The sequence below is a fragment of the Trachypithecus francoisi genome, unplaced genomic scaffold (genome assembly GCF_009764315.1).
Source record: "Trachypithecus francoisi isolate TF-2019V2 unplaced genomic scaffold, Tfra_2.0 Lachesis_group12, whole genome shotgun sequence".
Lineage (NCBI taxonomy): Eukaryota > Metazoa > Chordata > Mammalia > Primates > Cercopithecidae > Trachypithecus > Trachypithecus francoisi.
The window spans coordinates 104569911-104592456 of NW_022681457.1; the positions used below are offsets into that span (position 1 = coordinate 104569911).

Genomic DNA, 22546 nt, shown 5'->3' on the forward strand with positions numbered 1-22546 from the left:
AGAGAAGCCCACTGCAGACCTGGGCCTCTCACCCTGCCGCAGCATGCTGGGGTGTCTGCAGACCCAGTTGCTAAACACGGTCCATGTTCCTGGGATGTTAATTTTACTCACTGGTGAGTCATTCCAAAGCTTATTTTTATGTATTGAAAAACAGATACACATAGATGCGTGGAGTAGAATGCAAAATTCCCACGAATTTTTAAGGCAAAGATAGCAGATTGCAAAGAATTTTCGTGATGCTGGTGCTGGCTTCTAGCAATATCCCTAGGCCTCTGGGCAGGGGAGATTCATGCAAACTCCTTCTGCTCTGCTAACTACTTGGGTGGGAAGCTCTAGGAAGCTTCAAAACTCAGGGGGATCTGAGCTCTAAGACCAAAGCCTTCTTCTCTTTGAGGAAGTGGAGAGGTGGGCAGAGGGATCACAGGAAGGCCCTGCTGCTGAGTGGAGCCGAGGGAGACTGACACCTGGGGTCAGGGCACTCACCAGCGGTACGTAGTCGAAACTCTGGTTCCCGGAGGTCGACTCCATAGCTTTGATCAGTGGCTTGCTCAGGAAGCCCTTGGCTGCTCGTGTCAGTAGCCTGGACTTGTTGAGATTTAGCCTGTGCAGGTGAAGTCAGGTGGCCCTGGGCATCCCAACCTCCAGTGCCCACCCAGAAGCCCCTGCAAGTCAGGGTCAGAAGGGATGCAACAGATGGTTCCCTCCAACCTCCTTATCTGACAGCTAAGGAAGCGGAAGCCTGGAAAGATGGGGCTTGAAGCAACTGCTCCAAGTCACTCAATGAGTCAGCAGCACCTGCGACTAGGAAGAGGTTAATGTTCTCCTGAGGACCCTCTTTTTTTGTTCTGTTTTGCTTCTAAGACAGGATCTCACTCTGTCACCTAGGCTTGAGTGTCACGATCATAGCTCACTGCAGCCTCAACCTCCTGGGCTCAAGCAATCCTCTCAACCTCAGTCTTCTGGACTACGGGCACGCACCCATGTCTGGCTCATTTTTAAATTTTTTTGTTGTTGTTGTTGAGATGGAGTCTTGCTCTGTTGCCCAGGCTGGAGTACAGTGGTATGATCTCATTTCACTGCAACCTCTGCCTCCCAGGTTCAAGCAATTCTCCTGCCTCAGCCTCTCGAGCAGTTGGGATTACAGGCATGCGTGACCACACCTGGCTAATTTTTGTATTTTTAGTAGAGACAGGATTTCACCATGTTGGTCAGGCTAGTCTCGAACTCCTGACCTTATGATCTGCCCATCTCGGCCTCCCAAAGTGTTGGGATTACAGGGGTGAGCACCGCGACTGGCCTATTTTTAAATTTTTTGTAGGGACAGGGTCACACTGTGTTGCCCAGGCTGGTCTTGAACTCCCAGCCAGGAGGATCACTTCAGTGATCCTCCTGCCTCGTCCTCCCAAAGTGCTGGGATTACAGGAGTGAGCTACTACACCTGGATCATGACCCTCTTTTACTATCATATTCTTGTCTAGCCCAGTGGTCAGAAGAGTTTTCTGTCAGCGCTCCCATGTGTACTTGCATTTGGAAAGATATCTTGGAAGTGTGGGAGATAAAGTAAAATGGGGGATTTGAGGTAGGGTGAGGCCTGGGAGACAGTGATTGCTCTGGGCAGGAGTGCCTTCTTTACGACACCTGCCTAAATGTCAGGCTGAACCTGTCTTTGGCCTTCCAAGTCAGGGAAAGCCCCAGGGACCACCCCAGGAAAATGGGTGGCAGGAGAGTGTACCTTTATTGGAAATCCCACCTACCTGGATCCAAAGAGATTCTCTGAGGCCTTCATGGAAGAAAGAGTATTTGTGGCCAGGCTGTGCAGGGGACCTGGAGAGCCATGAAATGACTGAGTTGAGACCTGAAGATGACCCTGTCCAACTGCTTACTGACCAACTCGGGGGACAGAGGCCCAGAGAGGGGCAGGGGCTTAGCTACGCTCCTAGGGACTGGAGCTAACCATTAGGCTGCAGAGCTCCTTCTGTTCCAGTTGGTGTGAGGTGGGATGAGATTACGTTCGCATGTAAAAAGCTGGCCTCCAAGATTCCTTGGCCGGCAGCCCCTGGGATCTTCTGGAAAGTTACTTGTGGGGGCAGTGACAGCTTCACTCAGCTCTGCTCATTCCCAAATGGGGACACTGAGTTGACCTCCTTGGCACGTTGCTAGAGGACTCTAGGCAGAGCGGAGTGGCAAAATGGTCCCTCAGCAGGGAACTGGGAGGCCTGATCCAAGCCCAGCTCTGTCACCAGTGTGCTCTGTGACCTTGGGCAAGTCACTTCACCTCTTTGCACCTGTTCCTTATCTTTCAATTGGGGATAATCCTATTCCCAGTGCAGAGGGCTGCTTTGAGGACTCCATGAAGCCCTGAGGACTTTGTTGGTGCTAAGACACTCTCTGACCCCAGGACTAATCCCTGTCACCATCTTGATGGAGAGGCAGGGCCACCTGCCCACTCACCTTCAGAAGCACCGTGCTTCTCGTGGCTGGAGGACATGGCCTCGCTGAAGGGAGCAGTGGGACTTGCCTCCATGTCTAGGACAGAGGAACCAGTGAGGCTGGACTTCTCCCCTCCCTTCCTCGCCTCCCATCCCCCAGGAGAGTGATGGTCTAATTCATGGTGTCTGCAGGTGGGTTGGAGAGTAAGGCTAGGGTTTCCAACCCTGCTCGGATGGGCCTTCATCTTTCAGATATAACCGTTGCCCCACCATAAGGTTAGACAGGCCTAGGTTCAAATCCTGACCCCCGCCACCACCACCACCACCACCACCGACCAGCTGTGGGGACTTGGTAAAATTACTTCATAAATTTTGATTGCAAATTGGGAATAATATTATCTATCTCACAATGTGGTAAAGATAACACACAGATAGTGCCTAGTCCATTGCTAAGTGCTTAGTAAAGCCCTGGACGACAGACCCTGCCTCAAAAAAACAAAACAAAAAAAAACAAAAAAAAAACAAAACCAAAGGAAAAAAAAAGGGAAAAAAGAAGTCAGGAATGTGGGCATGAATCAGAGAACAATTTCAAGGAAGGGATTTGTAGCCAGGCATGGTGGCTTATGCCTGTGATCCCAGCATTTTGGGAGGCCGAGATGGTGAACTATTTGAGGTCAGGAGTTTGCGACTAGCCTGGCCAACATGGTGAAACTCCAACTCTACTAAAAATATAAAATTAGCCAGGCATGGTGGTCGGTGCCTGTAGTCTCAGCTACTCGGGAGGCTGAGGCAGGAGAATCGCTTGAACCCAGGAGGTGGAGGTTGCAGTGAGCCGAGATCGCGCCACTGCACTCCAGCCTGGGGGACAGAGTGAGACTCCATCAATCAATCAATCAATCAATAAAGGATTCGTGATTTTGACAGAAGCCATGGGCCACCCAAAAAGCTAAGCTTCAGAGAAAGGAAGGTATAGACCAGCAATTTCCTGAAGCCTGGGTGCTCAGCTTGGCTGGGGTGGAGCTGGTTCTGCTGGGTTTAGAGGCCAACGAGACCAAGAAATTGAAAGAAAACTTTGATTCTGAAGAGCTCCTTTGTGCTTCCACCCCCTCATACTGGGTTCTGTTTTTGTTTTTGTTTTAAAACCCATCAGTGTCTGTGAGCACTTTCTAGGACCTGGAATAAAAAATCCTTATGGGCTGGGTGGCTGGGCTAGTGGCTTATGTGCAGGAGGAAGACCTCTGATGTCTTCCTCCTGCACAGCAAAAGGCAGGAGATCCTCACTGTGCATGTGAGGGTACCTAGAAAGGGGTTAGGACGAGTGCAGCAGTTAGGCTATCTTTAGGGAGACAGAAAGACACACATCCACGCAGGACACAGAGGGTTAAAGCCATCCTGGGAACTAGTGCAAGGTCACAAAAAGGTCAAAACCTGGCTCTTCAAGCAGCCAAGCTTCAGGCACAGTGAAACCAGGTGAAGGCTCAAAGGAGGCTGTTGGGAATCCTGAAAGAAACAGATGGTGGGACCCAAACAGATGGGACTGCCTCTTCGCTCTTTGCTTTTTCCCTTGTTTATTAGGTTTCCTGGCAGTTGGTGCCTGGGAGGACTCAGAGGCTGGAGGCAGGGAACAGCACCAGGGTCAGCAGAGCTCAGAAGGGGAGAGGTGCTGGTAGGAGGTGGTGCCGCTCCCTGGCAAAGAGAGAGCTGTGTCAGTGGTGGTGTGTTCAGGCCATACCGAGCCTCTCTGTCCCTCTTAGGCCTCAGAGAGCCTGGGATGCCTGGCTTTGCCTTGGGCCTGCCTAAGCCCACAGTGCAGACTCAGAGAGAGGTCCTAGGGCCTCAGACATGAGAACACAGTAACCTCAGGGGCCCAGGCTTCTGAAAGTGCCCAAGGTGGCTCTTACTTAGAGCCTGAAATTTACCATCTCCTGCTGCTGAGTCTTCTCCAAGCATGGTCTGCGGCCGTCCGAAGCCAGAAGAGGTGCCCCTCCACTGCTGGGCCGGAGCTCGAGAACTGAGCATACGCAGGGCAGCTCCTTCACGGAAGACAAGGGGAAGCGGGTGGTTGGGTACAAATGTGCCAGTCCTTTGCCTCTCCCCCAGGGCTGGCAGGAATGATTCTGGCTTCAATCTTTCAATTATCCAAAGGCAGGAAGGCGAAGTACAAGGTAAGATCATAAGCTTTAGAGTCAGAAAGACCTGGGTTTGAGGCCCAGCCCCATCTCTTTCCAGTTGGATGGGTGCAGACCCCACTAAGGCATGGTCTCCTTATCTGGAAAACGGGGATAATATCTAGCTTGCTGGCTAGATACTATTGCTGAGAGAATGTTCAAGAAGCCACAATGCTTTCCAGGAAGTTAAAAGGCCAGTTTTCTCAGGAACACTCCGTTCTTCTCTCTGTTTACTGTCTCAGAGATCCATGTCCCAAGTACTCCTCCCACAGCGCAGGCCCCTGAAATCCCAGGGCATTACTAAGAGGGGGTGGATGGAAAAGAGATGAAGTTACAGCACCCTGGGCTGGGCAGGGTGGTTCATGTCTATAATGTTAGCACTTCAGGAGGCTGAGATGGGAAGATCACTTGAGCTCAGGACTTCGAGACCAGCCTGGGTAACATAGCGAGACCCTATCTCTACAAAACAAAACAAAAAAATTAGCTGAATGTGGTAGTGCCTGCCTGTAGTCCCAGCTACTTGGAAGGCTGAGGTGGGAGGATCACTTGAGCCCAAAAGTTAGAGATTGCAGTGAGCTGTGATTGTGCCACTGCACTGTAACCTGAGCAACAGAGAAAGACTCTCTCAAAGAAAAAAGAAGAAGAAGAAGGAGGAGGAGGAGGAGGAGGAGGAGGAGAAAGACGTTACAGCACCCTAAAGTATGCTTTAGGGAATCCCACTCTCAGAGAACAGTAGTCTGTAAGTTTTTCCTTAAAAATTGGAGTTGTGTTGGGCAACAAGTTTTGGAGAAGCTGCATCCTGTAGCCCATCTCTGAGCCTCTTGATGTATATTAACATGCTAAAGGCTCTGAGAAGTTCTGTAGTAAAGAAAGCGTTTGAACTTTAGCTAATCCAGTGGTTCTTAAATGTATTTCCTAATCTGGTATTTTCTATTTTTATGCTGGATGGCTATTCACAGGACATGAAATTAGAGTTCTAGTTTCTTGAAACACACTTGGGGAAGTGCTGATCCAGATCTTAGGGGGCTTTGGGACTTTGGTTAAGATATGGGCCAGGTCCCTAACTTCCCAGGCTGTGGCTACAGATGCTAGCTGGCTGGTCAGAGATGGGTGGGAGGGATGGTTATCCTCGCAACATGAATAAGGCAACAGCCTGATTAAATGGCCATTCCACTGCCTGAAATGACAGCAGTTGACGAGGGTTGATCATTTTGATACCACAGATAAGAAAAGGGGGACAGGTGGAATTAGGAAGGGCATATTTTATTTCCAAACACAATTTTTTCTGGAAGTCTGCTAATACAAAGCAGGGGAGGGGTGACCATAAAGGACAGGAAAATGTAATTTGAAACAAAAAAAGCACCAATAGTTCATAAACATGAAAAGCATCTCACAATTAAAAAAATGACAAAAGAGAGATTCTCTTCTCACCTATCAGACTGGCAGAGTTTAGAAAGATAAACAATATTCAGTGTTGGAGAGGATGGACATTTGAATAACCTGTGGGATGGTAAGGGGGCAGTTTGGTAACATACATCACAGTTTTAAACAGGCATCCCCTTGACATTGCAGTCCTACTTCTAAGAATTAATTAACACTGAGGCAACAACCAGACAGATGCACAAAGATGTTCTTTGCAGTATAATTTACAATAACCAAATGGGGAATAAACGAAAGGTCAAAACAGGTTTTAAAAGGTTGCAATAAATTTTCAGAGGCAGTAGAAAGGAGTGGAAGAAAATGCATAATCCAGAGCCAGTACAATAAATGTAAAGCCTGGCTCCAGCCCATCACAGCTGTGTGACCTCAGGAAAGTAACTTAGCTCCTTCTGCCTCTGTTTTCCATCTATAAAATGGGGATAATAATAGTGTCTACTTTGTGGAACTGTTTTGAGGATTAAAGGATTGAAAATATATACAAAGTGCTTTGGAACACTAATTGGCTATTCTGAGGATGACATCTACCTGCAGGGGAATATGCTATTAAAATGATATAGATTCATTTCATGGAGGGACACTTTCCACGCCCATATTTTGTAAAATACATAGCACATATTAGGATAATCCAATTCATGTAAAATGATCTGTCTTTTGATTTCTCTACATGTTGATATCCACAGAGAGAAGTCTGGAAGGATGGTCACACCAAGCAGGTGACTAATATACACTCCTGGATGACTGTTGGCCTCAGTTATCTTTTACATTTTATATCTTTCTATAGTTTAGAATTTTCTATAATGAGCACATATTGTCCCATTTGAAGAAACACAATAAAATCATTTTCATTTGGTGGAGAAAAAGGACTAGGGTGATTTCACAGCTTCTGCAGAGCAGTGGGATGAGGCCCCAGGGGCTCCTACCCCCTGGCAGCCAAATCATCCACTGGGGGCCCTTCTGCTTCTAGGCCCTGTCTCACACCCCTCCCTGCTGGTCTGTGGTCTTTTGTATCTCAGCTCCCTTCCCCAGTCCACAGGGGCTGCTTGGCCCCCAGGAGGGCCCCCGCCGCTCGCCTGCCTTACCACAGTTGGGGTACTCCACCATGGTGGGCAGGTACCGGCTCTTGCTCACGTCCACAGGCACGAAGGCTGTGTATTTGCTAATGACATTGCAGGCCTTGCTGGTGTGCAAGGCGCTCACCTGGTAGCGGCGGTTGGACCCTGTGGAGGGAGAAACTGGGGTCACTGTTCAGACTCAGAAAGTCTTCCCTCACACAGAAGCGCTGGAAGCTAAAGGGGGGGCTCTACCAGTGGTCTCCATCTTTGGGATTAAATAAGCCTTTAAAATCAAGGACTTGCCAACTTGCTAACTAAAGACATTTTTTAAAAAACCACCATCATTTCACGTCATCATTTCATAAAATAAAGGATATTTTAATGTAAAAATGTAAGATATTGTCTCAGAATAAAAGACAGCTACTTCCTTTAAATAACTGTAGTTTTATTTTTAAAAACACCCAACCCGCTATGTTGTCTGTATTTTGTACTTTAATTTTGCAGATGTCTAATGGGAACGTTGCCGTAAAACTTAACAGGTCCCCTGGCTGGTGGGTGGGAACCACTGATCTGACCCATTTAACTGCTGAGGACATTGCAAATTAGAGGAGAGTGGTGAGTTTAAGGTCACATAGCAAGTTAGGAATGGATCTGAGATCAGGATGGTCTGACCCCAAAGCCCAGTCGCTTTCCTTTGAAGAGGTGAGTAGTCTCCGTGACTTGCAGCCTCCAGAAGGCTGTGTGAGGAGCCAAAGAGAGGAAGGATAGACAAGTGCTTCATAAACTGTAAGGTCAGGAACTCATGGGAAGAAAAAAAGTAACATGTACAATACAAAAATACAAGTAAAATATAAACAAAATAATATTATTATAGAAATAAAGCATAAACTCACAACAAAGAAATGATATAACCATTCTCTATTTATATTTCTATTCTCCAAGTGTGTTCCATCAAGATCCCACCAGTCCCTTTCTCAGTAAAGTCTGCCCCAATTCCTGGACTAAATTAGCTCCCCCACCATCCCTGTTATACAATCTCTTGGATTCCTGTCTTTTTTCTTAATAGCACTTAGGACAAATGCACTCAATTAATTATTTGTGTAATGATGTGATTAATGCTGGCTTCCTTGCTAGTTTGTCAAGCACTCATGGATAAGGAAGGGATGGAGATTGCTTTTTCACTGGGCTGTTCAACTGCGTTTACCCGGCCCAGTGGGAGCCTGGCCCCCAGCCGATCCACAGTAAATAAAGGCATGATGAATGAGTGCATGGAGCCCCTGGACTGTACTGGGGGACTTGGAGGAAGGTGTGGGCTGTCTCCATTGTTCTGTCTCTGGAGCCTTACTGGGGCTGCTGCAGGGGAGCACTGGGAAATGGGGCGCCCATAGGAGAGAGGAATGAGGCGGGGAGAGAAGAGGACGGATCACTGGATGGGGTGGAAGAACCCAGGGCTGGGGGAGAAGGCAACTTACTCGGAGGCAGGGGGAAGAGGGTGGATCTTGGAGGGAATGGAATGGAGCCCTGGGCTGTGCGTGTGTGGGTGTGTGGGTGTGTGGGTGGGTGGGTGGGCGGGTATGAGGGGAAGGGCGATTGGGAGTGAGGGGAGGCACCTGCAGGCTGCGGTGTGAGGTGGAGTGGGGGAACAGTGAGCCGTGGCGGGGCTGTGGGCAGATGAAGGGGGTTGAAGACAGAGATGAAGGGCTGATCCTAGAGCGGGGATAGGGAATGAGCCCAGGCACTGAGCAGAATGCGGAGGCGGCGGAGCCTGGAGGCCGCAGAGGCGAGTGGGCGGGCAGTGGGCGGGGCTGTGAGGAGAGGGCGGGTCCTGGAGGCCGACAGGAGAGAGCAGGGCGGGTCCTGGGGGAAGTGGACAGGCACAGGGTGGGGGCCGGGTCAGGGAAGGAGGTGGCTGACTATGGAGGTGGGGACTGGCTATGGCGGGAAGTAGCGGGGTGGGCGGGCCATGGGGGGTTGTGCGGGGCACTAGGCACGGCTGTAATGAGGGGATGGGGCGAGAGTGGGGCATGGAGCGGGGAAGGAGGTGGGCGGGTCATAGGGAGAGTGGGCGGGGAACTGGGCGGGGCTGTGAGGAGGGGGTGGGGCAGGACCCGGGAAGGAGGTGGGCGGACCAAGCTGGGCTGGATCACCGGGGGCAGGTGGGAAAGGGGGCGCGGGTGTGGAGGGGGATGGTCCTCCGGAGGCCCTCCGCCAGAGAGGCGCAGGTCCGCGGCGCTCACCCTGCTCGATCTCGCCCTCGCGCTCCGCCAGCTGCTCGAAGTCGCGGATGATGGCGCGGGCCGCCAGGTGGTGGAAGGTCTCGCTCCATAGGTCGGCATCCCGCGCCCCGCGCCGCTCCGGTCCAGGGGTCCCCAGCTCGAAGCTCACCTCCCACTGCAGGCGTTGGCTGTCGCGCAGGCCTTTGACCAGGGCCTTGCCCAGCACCGGGCCAGGGGTGGCGGGCCTGCTGGGACTGGCTCGCTCCTGGGACTCGGCTGGGGCCTCCCAGTCCGAGGATGCCTCTGTCTCGAAGGCAGAGGGGTGGTGGGACGGCTCTGCGGGCAGAGGGACAAGTGGGCCAAGCGCTGACGTGGGGGACAGACGGCTAACTCCCAGGGGGCAACGTCCCTCCCCAGGGAGCAGACACTTCAAAGCAAGTACAACTCCCTCCATCTCCCCAGGGAACAGACAACTCCAACTGCTTTCCTAGGACAGCTGCGGGGGCATGGGCTTGTCCCCAAGGGAGGACAGATCCGCCTCCCAGGAAGCTAGTGCCTGAGGGGGCCAGATAGAATGGGGTGGGGCAGGGGCACAGAGAATGGAGCTGCAGCCTCACAGGTCACCCAAGAACCAGGGTGACTGGGAAGCGTGGGATTGGTGAGGTCCTCAGAAAGGGGTGAGCCGCAGCAGACCCCAAGGGGACAGACCCAGGCATCTGCCCTCTGGGCCTGTCATCTGAAGTTGAACCACAGTCAAGGATTCCTCCCTGTCCCCAGTCAGGTCCTGGATCCTGTGGTCACCTACCTAGATCTCCGGGGCTTCGGCTGTCAGAAGTCCGCTCTCTCACGGGGCTCCAGGCCTGGGTCTCCTGGCCCCAGGGCAGGAAGGGCTGGCAGCCTTGGGGCAGCAGAGAGGGCCTTCGGGCCCCTGGGCCACGGAGTTTGGGGCCCTGGTCCAGGTCCTGACCACTGTTCGGCAAGGGCTAGGGATGGAAGAGAAGAAAGAGAAAGAGGAGGAGGAGGAGGAAGAGGAGGAGGCGGAGGAGGAGGAGGAAGAGCTCCTGGTGGCTGGACTCTCCTTCCTTCTGCTCCCCACCCCCACCCCACCAGCTCTTTCCTGGGGCACAGCAGCTCCTCCTGGGCACTGCCCCTCCAGTACTCAGGGATACATGACCCAGTCTCCATTATCCATGAGAAACATCAACAATAATAATCCGAAACCACGGAGAAACTCCAAACCATGGAAAGCTATGGAAAATAATACACCATGGATAATTCTAAACCCACTTTTTTTTTTTTTGCTACAAAGTTTAAACTTTTTCGTGTGTATGGCTAAAATTATCAACCTTTTTTCCTTATGTCTTCCCATATGTCATACTTAAAAGGTCTTTCTCACTCAAAAAATATTCTAGAATTTTTGGGATTTCATTTTTGTTTGTTTGTGTGTTTAAATCTTTGATTTACATGAAATTTATTTTGGAGTAAGGAGAAAGGAATCAGATTTTTCTTGATTTTCCAAATGGTAAGAATCTCACAATTTATTGAATGCAGTTTTCCCATTTGAATCCCTGCAGCTTAATCGGTTTCCTACCTCTATCGTAACAAAGCTTTCATGCACATTTGGTTTTATTTATGGACTTTCTGTTCTGTTTTGTTGATTTAATCTATCTATTCTTGTGCTGGTACAAACAGACATCAAAAGGCCAAGGATAAATGGAGGAATACATTTGCAATGGTCTTGACAAAGATCATTTTCAAGAAGCTTTTATAAATCACTGGGGGTAAAATACAAACTTAATAGAATAATGTGTTAAAGGCATTTGCAGGCCATTTATAGCAAAAGTTTATAATTTTTTTCCATCTTGCAGATTGGCAAATATTCAAATGTTTGATGGCACCCCTGCGGTCAATGGAAAGACAGGGTCTCTCATGGACTGTCAGTGCTGATGTAAATGGGTACACAGTTGTGGGAGACAATCTAGCAATGTGCTATCAATTAAAATGCATAAGCCCCCTTGATCTGGCAATTTCTCTTTCAGGAACTCAATCTTGTGGAAATACACAAGAGTGCAAATATCGATGTGCGAGTACTGTATATTTGTTGCAGTATGGTTTGTAAATGTAAAAATCTGGAAACTACCGAAATCAGTCGGGGTTGGCGTCAGTCGGGGTTGGCAAATAAGTTCTGGTATATTCCATGCAATAGAATGTCACACAACATTGAAAATAAGGAAGTAGCTTTCTTCATGCCAAAGTGAAAAGATGTCCAAGACAAAACTTATTTTAAAAAAGTAAATTGTGGCCGGGCGCGGTGGCTCAAGCCTGTAATCCCAGCACTGTGGGAGGCCGAGACGGGCGAATCACGAGGTCAGGAGATCGAGACCATCCTGGCGAACACGGTGAAACCCCGTCTCTACTAAAAAATACAAAAAACTAGCCGGGCGAGGTGGCGGGCGCCTGTAGTCCCAGCTACTCGGGAGGCTGAGGCAGGAGAATGGCGGAGAAGCTCGGGAGGCGGAGCTTGCAGTGAGCTGAGATCCGGCCACTGCACTCCAGCCCGGGCGACAGAGCAAGACTCCGTCTCAAAAAAAAAAAAAAAAAAAAAAAAAAAAAAAAAAAGTAAATTGTGATTGTCCTGTATCCTCACTGTGGCGATGATTACGTGACCATATACGTTTGTCAAATCTCATAGAACTGTTCACCAAAAAGGGTAATTAAATTTACTTTTAAATAAATACAGTGCACTGTTACGTATTTAAAAAGTGAATTAAAGAGACATTAGAAAAGTAAGTTGGAGAGCAGTTTGCACATATGATTATTAAAATACATATGTGTACTGTGTATGTATGTGTTTGTGTGTGTAGTATTAACATTTCTAGAAGGAAACACTCAAAGCCAGGTGGGTCTGGGAATAGGGCAGGGGGACTTTTATTTGTACTTTATACCTGACTGAATTGTTTGAGGGTTTTTATTGCAAACATTGAGTATGGATTACTTTTGTAATTGAGGGTTTTTATTGCAGACACTGTATTACTTTTGTAATTGCAGAATATGAAATTAATTAGAAATGAATTTCAAGCCTCTGGGACCATATACATCCCCTGGTGGGGGAGGGGATGAGGACGAAAAGGCACTTATCAGGTGTAACACTTTTTTAGGCTAACAGTTAGTCATGGGGGGTTTTCCATCCCTATCAAGTATTTATTAGGAGGGGGACTGTGCCTCCCCATTAAATAGGGGCTGCCTTTCTGTCTTTCTAAGCCAGAGGTCCTACGAATGGTACAAGGATGTGGGAGAAGGAGGGGACTGGTAACTCCCTGGATGACCCCAGCCAGGGCTGCTAAGTCCCAGGGGATCCCTACCCTCCACTCCTTGCCCAATCAAACACTAGGATTTCCCCAGCCATCAACACCACACTGGGTCACAGAGAGCAACTGAAGCTGGTAAGGTTTCCATGGCAACAGATGAGTCTAAGATCCAGCCCTACATCCATCTAGAGGGCGCATGGAGTGTGTGTGTGTGTGTGTGTGTGTGCACATATAAGTGTGTTGTATGTGCATGCATAAGGGAGAATCGGGTTGGGGAAGAAGCCAGGCAGGAGGGAGTGAGAGATGAGCAGAGATAGGTCTGAAGAGCTAGGGAGCGTGCAGGAAAGAAGTAAACGGGAACCAGCTTGTTCAGAGCTCTCACCAAATAAAGCTGCCAGCAGAGGATGCCTGCTGTGTGCCAGGTGCTGGACTGGGCACTGCATCTTTTATCAGCCAGTGCCTGGAAGAGTTCTCCACTTAGAGTTGGCTCTCAATAAATGTCTTTTGATGGATGGCAGCTCAATCATGTGCCTAAGCTATTCTCCCCATTTTGTAGATGAGGCAGCTGGGGCTCAGAGACTTGAGTGACATGTTTGAGGAGCAGAGTCAAACAGACTGCAGGGCCAGTTGCCTTCTGATTGCATCAAGTGGTCCCTCAATAAACACAGAGAAGGGCCTCCAGGGATAAGATGGCCATGTCCCTACCCTTAGAGAGTGGGCTTATGTGTAAGTGGAGGTAGGGAGGGATGGGGATGGTGGTTGGAAGTAGGAGGGGACATATAGGGAGAGTGAAAAGGCTGCTTTTATGGAACCACAGCCTTACAAGGACAAATCTACATAAAGCCCATTCTTTTGTTTGTTTGTTTTTTGTTTTGTTTGAGATGGGATCTCTCTCTGTCTCCCAGGCTGGAGTGCAATGGCATCATCCCAGCTCACTGCAACCTCTGCCTCCTGGGCTCAAGTGATCCTCCTCCCTCAGCCTCCCGAGTAGCTGGAATTACAGGCATGTGCCACCATGCCTGGCTAATATTTGTATTTTTTGTAGAAACAGGATTTTGCCATGTTGCCCAGGCTGGTCTGAAACTCTTGGGCTCAAGCGATCCGCCTGCGTTGGCCTACTAAAGTGCTGAGGTTACAGGCATGAGGCACTGCCCCCGGCCAAGCCCATTCTTAATAAATGGATTAAACCACAATTTGGTTTAGGACAATGGTGCTCAACCAGGTGATTTAGCTCCCCAGGGAACATTTGGCAGTGTCTGCAGACATTTTTGGATGTCATGATTGGGGATGGTGTTGTTCCTGGCCTCTGATGAACAGAGGCCAAGGGATGCTGCCAAATACTCTACAGTGTACAGAATTGCCCCCAGAATTGCCACAGAAGTGCACAGGTGGCCCACACCTGTAATCCCAGAACTTTGGGAGGCCGAGACAGGTGGATCACCTGAGACCAGGAGTTCGAGACCAGCCTGGCCAACATGGAGAAACCCCGTCTCTACTAAAAATACAAAAATTAGCTGGGCACGGCAGTACATGCCTGTAATCTCAGTTACTCAGGAGGCTGAGGCAGGAGAATCGTTTGAACCCTGGAGGCAGACGTTGCAGTGAGCCGAGATTGTGCCGTTGCTCTCCAGCCTGGGCAACAAGAGCAAAACTCCATTTCAAAAAAGAAAAAAATTTGCCAGGTGTGGTGGCACATGCCTGTAATCCCAGCTACTTGGGAGGCTGAGGCATGAGAATTGCTTGAATCCAGGAAGTGGAGGTTGCAATGAGCAGAGATGGCACTACTGCACTCCAGCCTGGGCAACAGAGCACGACTCTGTCTCAACAAACAAACAATCAAACAAATAAACAAAAAATCCTCTCTGCCCTGGGTTAATATATATGCCCTGGAATTTGTAGGAGGTGCAGTCTAATAGAGGGGGAATAAAAGGCTTTGAAGGCAGGGAGTCCTTCAAAGGTCAGACAGGTTGTAATGCTCTGACTGTGTGACCCTGGCTAGGTGCCCTACCTCTCTGGCTCTCAATATCCACATCTGTACTGAGCCAAGGTGGGCCCCTAAACTCTCTCCTTCCCTAGAGGTGCTATAAAGTCAAATGAAAGACAACATGCAAATGTTCCTTATCAACTGGGCAGTGTGTGTGTGCAGGGAATGAGTGAGCTTATTGACTGGTGGGTGTCCTGATTTGGAATGTATACTCGAAGGTAAGGCAGATGAAAGCCTAGGAAAGGAAAGAGGGAGGGACTCACTTGACAGTGTAAGTTGTGGATGGCCCCGTCCCATGGTTGAAGCAGGGTACACAGCTCTCCCCTGCCTGTTGCCTTCCCCAGCTCCTCCCTAACCTGTCCTGCTTGGGTACCTGCAAATCAATCTGCCACCACTGGACATCCAGGCTGGTCTGGTTGGTGAGGTCCTGCAGCCTGGCTTTCCGCAGTGGGTATCTCTTGGCAGCTGGCATGGGGTCACTCGCCATGGTAGCCCTTGGGTAGGGCTTGTGATTGGTGATCTGGTTGGTGCTATATGCCCTCCGTCGCTGGGAGACGTTCGGATCTGGACAGGGATAGTGATGGGGAACCATCAGAGTGGGACGGCAGGGAAAGAGTGGGGCTTGCATCCCCCTTTCCTGTTTGGAAGCGCCTCATGTTCTCCACCTCTCTTCTTGCCTACTGAAATACGTGCAGGTGCCTCGCCTGGCATCCAGAGCCTCTCCGGATCTGGCCCTAGTCTAGCTTCCCAGCTGCTCTCCCTGCTGTTTCTTTTAAAAGGTACAAAGTGGCTGGGTGTGGTGGCTCACACCTGTAATCCCAGCTCTGTGGGAAGCCGAGGTGGGCAGATCACCTGAGGCCAGGAGTTCCAGACCAGCCTGGGCAACATGGCAAAAGCCTGTCTCTACAAAAAATACAAAAACTAGCCAGGTGTGATGGTGTGCACCTGTAGTCCCAGCTATTCGGAAGGCTGAGGCATGAGACCTGCTCAAATCCAGAAGGTGGAGGTTGTAGTGAACCGAGATCGTGCCACTGCACTCCGGCCTGGGTAACAGAGCGAGACTCTGCCTCAGAAAAAAAAAAAAAAAAAAAAAAAAAAGGGTACAAAGTAGGTCAAGCACACTAGATCAGAAGCCAATTGTGTGTGTGCTTTCTAAGTGTCACATTCTCCACATTGCTGCTCAGGCAGTTTCTGCCTGGAACGTCCTCTCCCTTCCCACCTCTAAGAAGCAGTCCACTTGTGAAGTCTTTGCTGATATCCTCTAGCAGATGTGCTCATTTCTCCTGGGATTCCTACAGCTTGTTAAATTTTCTAGGGGTCCCTGGCACCCTGTCACTCTGCTTTCTTTCAGAGTTAGTGCCAGATGTATCTCTCACTACATGGAAAGCTCCGGAAGGGCAGGGGACATGTCTGAGTCGTCTTTGCTTCCCACGTTGCTCTCAGCCACTAACCTTAGTAGGGAATCAATAAGTACCCTTTGAATGGAAACTAACACCATAAAGAGGCTTTGGAGTCAGATAGATCCAGACTCTTTGTCTGTACTCTACCTATTGCTCTATGAGCTTAGCCAAGTTGCTCAAATTCTCCAAGTCTCAATTTCCTCATCTGTAAACTGGGTATAACAGTACCGACCTCTGCAGCTGCTAACTATTCAATGAGGTGGTTTTTACCAAGTGCTTAGCACATAGTAAACACTCAACGCAAGGTAGCAATCATTAGAACCGCAGACCGACCATGCTTGGTGGTGGCGTTTCTGCTGACTAGCCGGGCATCTTTGGCTTGCCCTAGGAGGAAGGGTGCTCCCGAGTTCTTGGCACAGTCTCCACCTTCCTGTCTGGGTCCGTCGTCCTGAGAGTGGTAGAAGACGGAGCTGCTAGACTCCTGAGAGTGCAGCATACTGTACCGACACCTCTTGTCCTAGAGGGAGGAGCAGAAAAGAGGGCTAGGAGTGAGGCTAGGTGTCAGGAAGGACTTCCGCAGGGAGCAAGGAGTGTGAGCAGCGGTGGTGGGGTTTTTATTTCTGAAGAAACAACTCAATAGGAAAGCTTTGTGTTTGCTTAGGGAATTGAGACAAACTTCTCTTCAAGAGATGGTGAATGGAATTATCTTTCAAAACACTTAGGTTGTTTATGTTTTTAATCATTGACTTCATTAAATTTTTTAAATGTAATTCTAAATGCCACTCCTGTCTCCAAATAGGTAATCGAAATTAACAAAATAAACCATCTGTTCCTTCCATTCCATTCTCCCTGATATAAACATACAGTTCACCCTTGATCAACACAAGTTTTAACTGCGTGGGTCCATTTATATGTGGATTTTTTTCAATAAAAGTTACACTGAGCATCGGCTTCTCTTGCCTCTCCTTCCACCTCCTTCACTTCTTCCCTTCTGTCACCTCTGAGACAGCAAGACCAAACCCTCCACCTCCACCACTCAAAGTCAAGATGATGATGATGAAGACCCTTATGACGATCTACTTCCGCTTAATGAATAGTAAATGCATTTTCTCTTCCTTTTGATTTTCTCAAAGACATTTTATTTTCTCTAGCATATTTTTTTGTAAGAACACAGAATATAATACATATAACCCACAAAATATGTGTTAATTGACCGTTTATGTTATCAGTAAAGCCTCCAGTCAACAGTAGGCTATTAGTATTTAAGTTTTTAGAGAGTCAAATGTCATATGTGAAATTTTGACTGCATGGGGGGTAGGTATCCTTAACCTCCACATTGTTCAAGGGTCACCTCTATGTATAAATAACACATCAGCCTTTGGGGGTCATTTTTTGTATTATAAAAACTTTGCCATACTGCTCACACTTATCAATATCTTGAATTTTGCACTTAAAACATTTTGGAAATTTTGCATTTCAACTATTATTTTGTTTGTTTGTTTAGAGATAGGGTCTCCACACTGCACGTAGGCTGGAGTGCAGTGACACAATCAGCTCACTGCAGCCTCCAACTCTTGGGCTCGAGCAATCCTCCCGCCTCAGCTTCCAGAGTAGTTGGGACTACAAGCATATGTCACTACGTCTGGCTAATTTTTTAATTTTTATATTTTGTAGAGAAGTGGTCTCACTAGGTTGCCCAGGCTGGTCTTGAACTCCTGGCCTCAAGCCAGGCTCCTTCCTTGGTAATCCTAGCTCCCAAAGTGCTGGGATTACAGGCGTGAGCCATTGTGCCTGACCTCAACCATTCTTTTTAGCATTTGACTGCACAATATTTTACCATGCCTTATTGTTAAGCATTCAGTTTGTGGACATTTATTTTTGTCACCATAAAAAATACTACAATAAATCCTTGGAAATAAATCTATTACATCACTTTTATTTTTATGGGATAGACTCCTAGGAGTAGGATTTCTGTGTTGGAAGGGTTATATATCTCTAATTTTTTTTTTCTTGGAGACAGTGTCTCGTCCTATCCCCCAGGCTGGAGTGCAGTGGTGCAATCTTGGCTCACGGCAACCTCCGCCTCCTGGGTTCAAGTGATTCTCATGCCTCAGCCTCCCAAGTAGCTGGGGTTACAGGTGCCTGATGCCACACCCAGCTAATTTTTGTACTTTTAGTAGAGACAGGGTTTCACCATATTGGCCAGGCTGGTTTTGAACTCCTGACCTCAGGTGATCCACCTGCTTTGGCTTCCCAAAGTGCTGGAATTACAGGCACGAGCCACCGTGCCTGGCCTATCTCTCATTTTATTAGTTATTTCTAGGTTGTTTCCAGGAGGGCTGTGGAGTTATATTTACACCAGCAATATGTGAAGGTCCTCTTTATCCCTACCAGTAGCAGGGCAAATATTGCCAGTATTGAGTAAGCAAAGGAGAATGGATTTGATGACTGTGTCCAGGCCCTTCTTGTGGGAGGGTCTGTTGATGAACTGGTGTCTTCTAGACCTCCCAGGAAGGTCTGGACTGTGCAAGGACTTGGACAGCATTTTGTTTAGCATTTTCTCCCTGTGGCTGAACACTCCATTCTCCACAACACATTAACCATTACCCTGATCACAATTCTGAAAACATTTCATAACATTCAAAAATCTGGAGCTTTTCACATAAAGTTCCAATTTCTCCTGAAAAATTAGACACACATTTAACATAGGACTCACATTTTTGCATGACGACACTTTGTTAGGGCTGCATAGGGGCTGCCCAGTTTAGACAGGGTGTGTGCCATCCACTTTGCCATATTCCTCACCACTCCTTATTGCCTTTCCAACTGTGAGTTCAGTGGTAGCTGCTATCCATCACAGCATTGGCCCCTTTTATTTTTACACCAAGTCCATTTAATTCATTCCATACCTGCCCAATTTCTCTAGGCATTGAGTTTGTGACTTCTTTTTTGAAAAACAAAACAAGATGAGAAATCCTTTGGAGAGAGTGGACAGACTCATGAAAGAGGAAAGATAGGTGAGGAAACAGCTTCTTTGGCAATCTCTCACATTTTAGCATGAATTTCACCTCCCTTTCAGAAGTTCTTGGCTTTCATCCCACTTCTGGCACCACAGACAAGGGAATCATCCATGTAAAGAAATAAAACACAAACTTATCTAAGGAGGTATGAGCTTACTAGAGTGTGTGGAGAACGAAATCTGAGTGCATTTGTTCTTGAACTGAAGTGTGCACCATATCACTTGGGGAGATGATGTAAAATGCAATTTTCTGGGCTTTATCCTTGGGGATTCTTATTCAACAGACTTGGATGAAAGTTAGGGCTCTGCATTTTGTTTTGTTTTGTTTTGTTTTAGGATGGAGTCTCACTCTGTCATCCAGGTTGGAGTGCAATGGCACGATCTTGGCTCACTGCAAACTCTGCCTCCTGAGTTCAAGTGATTCTCATGCCTCAGCCTCCTGAGTAGCTGGGATTACAGGTGCCTGCCACCATGCCTGGCTAATTTTGTTATATTTTTAGCAGAGAACGGGATTTCACCCTGTTGGCCAGGCTGGTCTCAAGTTCCTGACCTCAAGTGACCTTCCTGCCTCAGCCTCCCAAAGCTCTGCATTTTAAACAAGTTCTTTAAGTGGTTCTACTGCAGGGGCTTTTAAGAACTACATTTTTGAGATGGTGGCATCTACCTTAGCCATGCCACTGTGATTGAATGCCTGTGGCCTGGCAACTGTAAACCCACAACTGGGAAAACTGTAAACCCACAACTGTAAACCCAATTCCAATTAGTTTCTAGCTGTCACAAATAGTCTTTCTAGCTAACGATGATTTGTAGGCATGGGTTCTGGGCCCCCATGGACCCCTGGAGTTTCTAGGATACTTACAGATCTGGGATTGGAGATGTGCAAGGAAGCATCACATACAATGCCATACCCCACCAGCCGTTCTCCAGGGAAGAGGGAGCTGGCGTTGATGGGTGAGACCAGGACCTCAGTGGTCTCAGGGAAGATCCACTCCACAGTCACATCACTCAAGACTGGGGCCATGGCCTTCTTCAAGGATTTGACCATCTGTAGGGCAGGGTCAGAATGAAGATTGGGGGATGTGTGAGAAGAGATGTGTACAGAAGATCATGTACGTATGAGCTTAGTGGGGAGTGGGAGCAGGGAAGAGGGGACAGCAGGCCTTGGGGTGACTTGCCCAGCAGTGAGCACAGCTCTGAGCTTCTTAGATTCCTAGAATGTCAGAGTTGGAGAGCATCTTTGCTGTCATCTTTTCTAAGCTTAGCATTTTTATTTTATTTTGAAACAGAGTCTGACTCTGTCGCCCAGGCTGGAATGCAGTGGCATGATTTGGCTCACTGCAACCTCCACCTCTCGGGTTCAAGTGATTCTCCTGCCTCAGCCTCCTGAGTAGTTGGGATTACAGGTATCCGCCACCATGCCCGGCTAATTTTTGTATTTTTAGTAGAGATGAGGTTTCATGAAATTGGCCAGGCTGGTCTCAAACTCCTGGCCTCAAGTGATCCACTTGCCTATGCCTCCCAAAGTACTGAGATTACAGGTGTGAGCCACTGCACACCTGGCCAGTTTACCATTTTATAAATGAGAAAATCTGAGGCTCAAAGTAGGGCTGTGAGTAGCCCAAGGGCACACAGGTTTGTATCAAACCATGGACTGGATAATGATCTTGAGCAAGTTCATTTACCTCTCTGGCCCTCAGTTTTCCCTTCTGTTAAAGTAGGAGGGTGTAGTTGAAGGATTATTTGCAATATTGAATTTGAAGTGTCTGCCATGTGGTAGGTGTTCAGTAAATGACGGCTGTGGTCATCACCTATACTGATTTCCTTGGATGTTCTGTACTGCAAACCTGCAGAAAATGACTTGGGGGTTGTGGCAAGTATAGAGGTGAGCTTTCAAATCTCCCTTCAAGAAAGACCATGCCTTCTTGCTGCAAGAAGTGTAGTTAGGTGACAGCTTCCAGATGCAGCACCCCAGCTTTTGAGCCAAGACCATATCTCTCCCTGGAAGCCCCAAGTCAATGATTCAGTATGGCAGGGATAGTAGAGCCTGGTCATTTCAGCACATCACAGACTTTGATGGGCAACCTTTGCTCCAGAGCTCCCTGCTGGATAGCTGAGACCTTGCCAGGGCATCACAGTCTGAGGCTTTCTTGCCCAATTCTGCTCTCACTTTCCTTTCACAGCTGTTGGATCAGAATCTTGGACTGAAGAGTTTTTCTTCCAGTTTCCTTCTCTTCTACCTTTCATAGACACTATCCCCAATAAATGTCTTCACTCTTAATCCCAGCCCTGTCTTTGTTTACTGGACTGATAAGGGGATTTTCTTTTTTTTTTTTTTTTTTTTTGAGACGGAGTCTTGCTCTGCCACCCAGGCTGGAGTGCAGTGGCCGGATCTCAGCTCACTGCAAGCTCCGCCTCCCAGGTTTACGCCATTCTCCTGCCTCAGCCTCCCGAGTAGCTGGGACTACAGGAGCCCGCCTCGTCGCCCGGCTAGTTTTTTGTATTTTTAAGTAGAGACAGGGCTTCACCGTATTAGCCAGGATGGTCTCGATCTCCTGACCTCATGATCCGCCCGTCTCGGCCTCCCAAAGTGCTGGGATTACAGACTTGAGCCACCGCGCCCGGCCGATAAGGGGATTTTCTAAGGGTTAGTTTATTTGTGTCAAATGTGCAGGACATGGAAAGAAGACTATAGCCTCCTTTATTTCTGGGTTCTTTAGATTCTTCTGAGCCACCATTTGTCATCATCAGGAATATGTCCCGATATGGACCTCAAACACAATTCCAACCCATGTAGGTAGCTTTTTCAGGAGCCTCATCCTGTTCAGCAGTGGATGGAGTGTGTGTTCAGTGGCTGGAGACCAGAGGATCTAGCGTCCCAGCATTGCTTCAAGAGTTGCCTGCTCTGTGACTTGCAAGTCTCTGGTTCTCATTGGGGTGCAGTGTGGCCTAGTGAAGAGCTCAGATTTGGGGTGACATTCTAGCTCCACCACTGAGTTGCCATGTGACTGGTCTGGGCCTCTGAGGTTCCAGCACCAGAAGGGACTGCGTGGGTTCTGCTGCCTACCTTGGGTTGCAGCCGCTCCCCCTCCATCAGGAACTCAGCACTGCCCTTGGACACAGATGCCAGCCCTTTCACCAGTCTGTGGCAGACGTTGGGTCCAATTCCAAAGCTATAGCACCTGGGGGAAGGGGAGAAGAGAGGCTGCTATGTCCTGTCCTCTCTACATCTTTGCCTCCTGATGTGGAAAGGGACAGAGCATGGCCCAGCAGGATCTCGGAGCTGGCCCTATCTTTAGGTAGAGGGAGAGGGAGACAGAAGAGGGCCCATCAGGGAGTACCCACATACACATCCATCAATTCACCCACAGTCAGTCCATCAATTCCCACCCAGCACAGAGCGGGAACAGCCTCTTCCTTGGCTGTGGAATCTCTCCCTGGGCTGCTTTTATGAGTTGTGTGAAGAGGCATGGGTAGCTCACCCATTCTGAACTTGAGAGGGAAAAAGATGAACTTTGAAATCAGCCCACACT

The 22546-nt window shown here is 48.5% G+C and overlaps 1 protein-coding gene across 1 annotated transcript in view; it reads right to left on the minus strand.

Annotated features, from left to right (window-relative positions):
- VWA5B1 (von Willebrand factor A domain containing 5B1) overlaps positions 1-22546 on the minus strand; it is a 48979-nt gene that overhangs the window by 6874 nt on the left and 19559 nt on the right. The window contains exons 10-20 of the mRNA XM_033228009.1: positions 22081-22195; positions 19876-20061; positions 16331-16514; positions 14971-15161; positions 10111-10288; positions 9327-9641; positions 7117-7254; positions 4349-4462; positions 2452-2526; positions 1755-1824; positions 484-601 (exon numbers count right to left, since the gene is read on the minus strand). Coding sequence (XP_033083900.1) covers positions 484-601; positions 1755-1824; positions 2452-2526; positions 4349-4462; positions 7117-7254; positions 9327-9641; positions 10111-10288; positions 14971-15161; positions 16331-16514; positions 19876-20061; positions 22081-22195 — 1684 coding nt within the window. The remainder of the gene's footprint in view (positions 1-483; positions 602-1754; positions 1825-2451; positions 2527-4348; positions 4463-7116; positions 7255-9326; positions 9642-10110; positions 10289-14970; positions 15162-16330; positions 16515-19875; positions 20062-22080; positions 22196-22546) is intronic.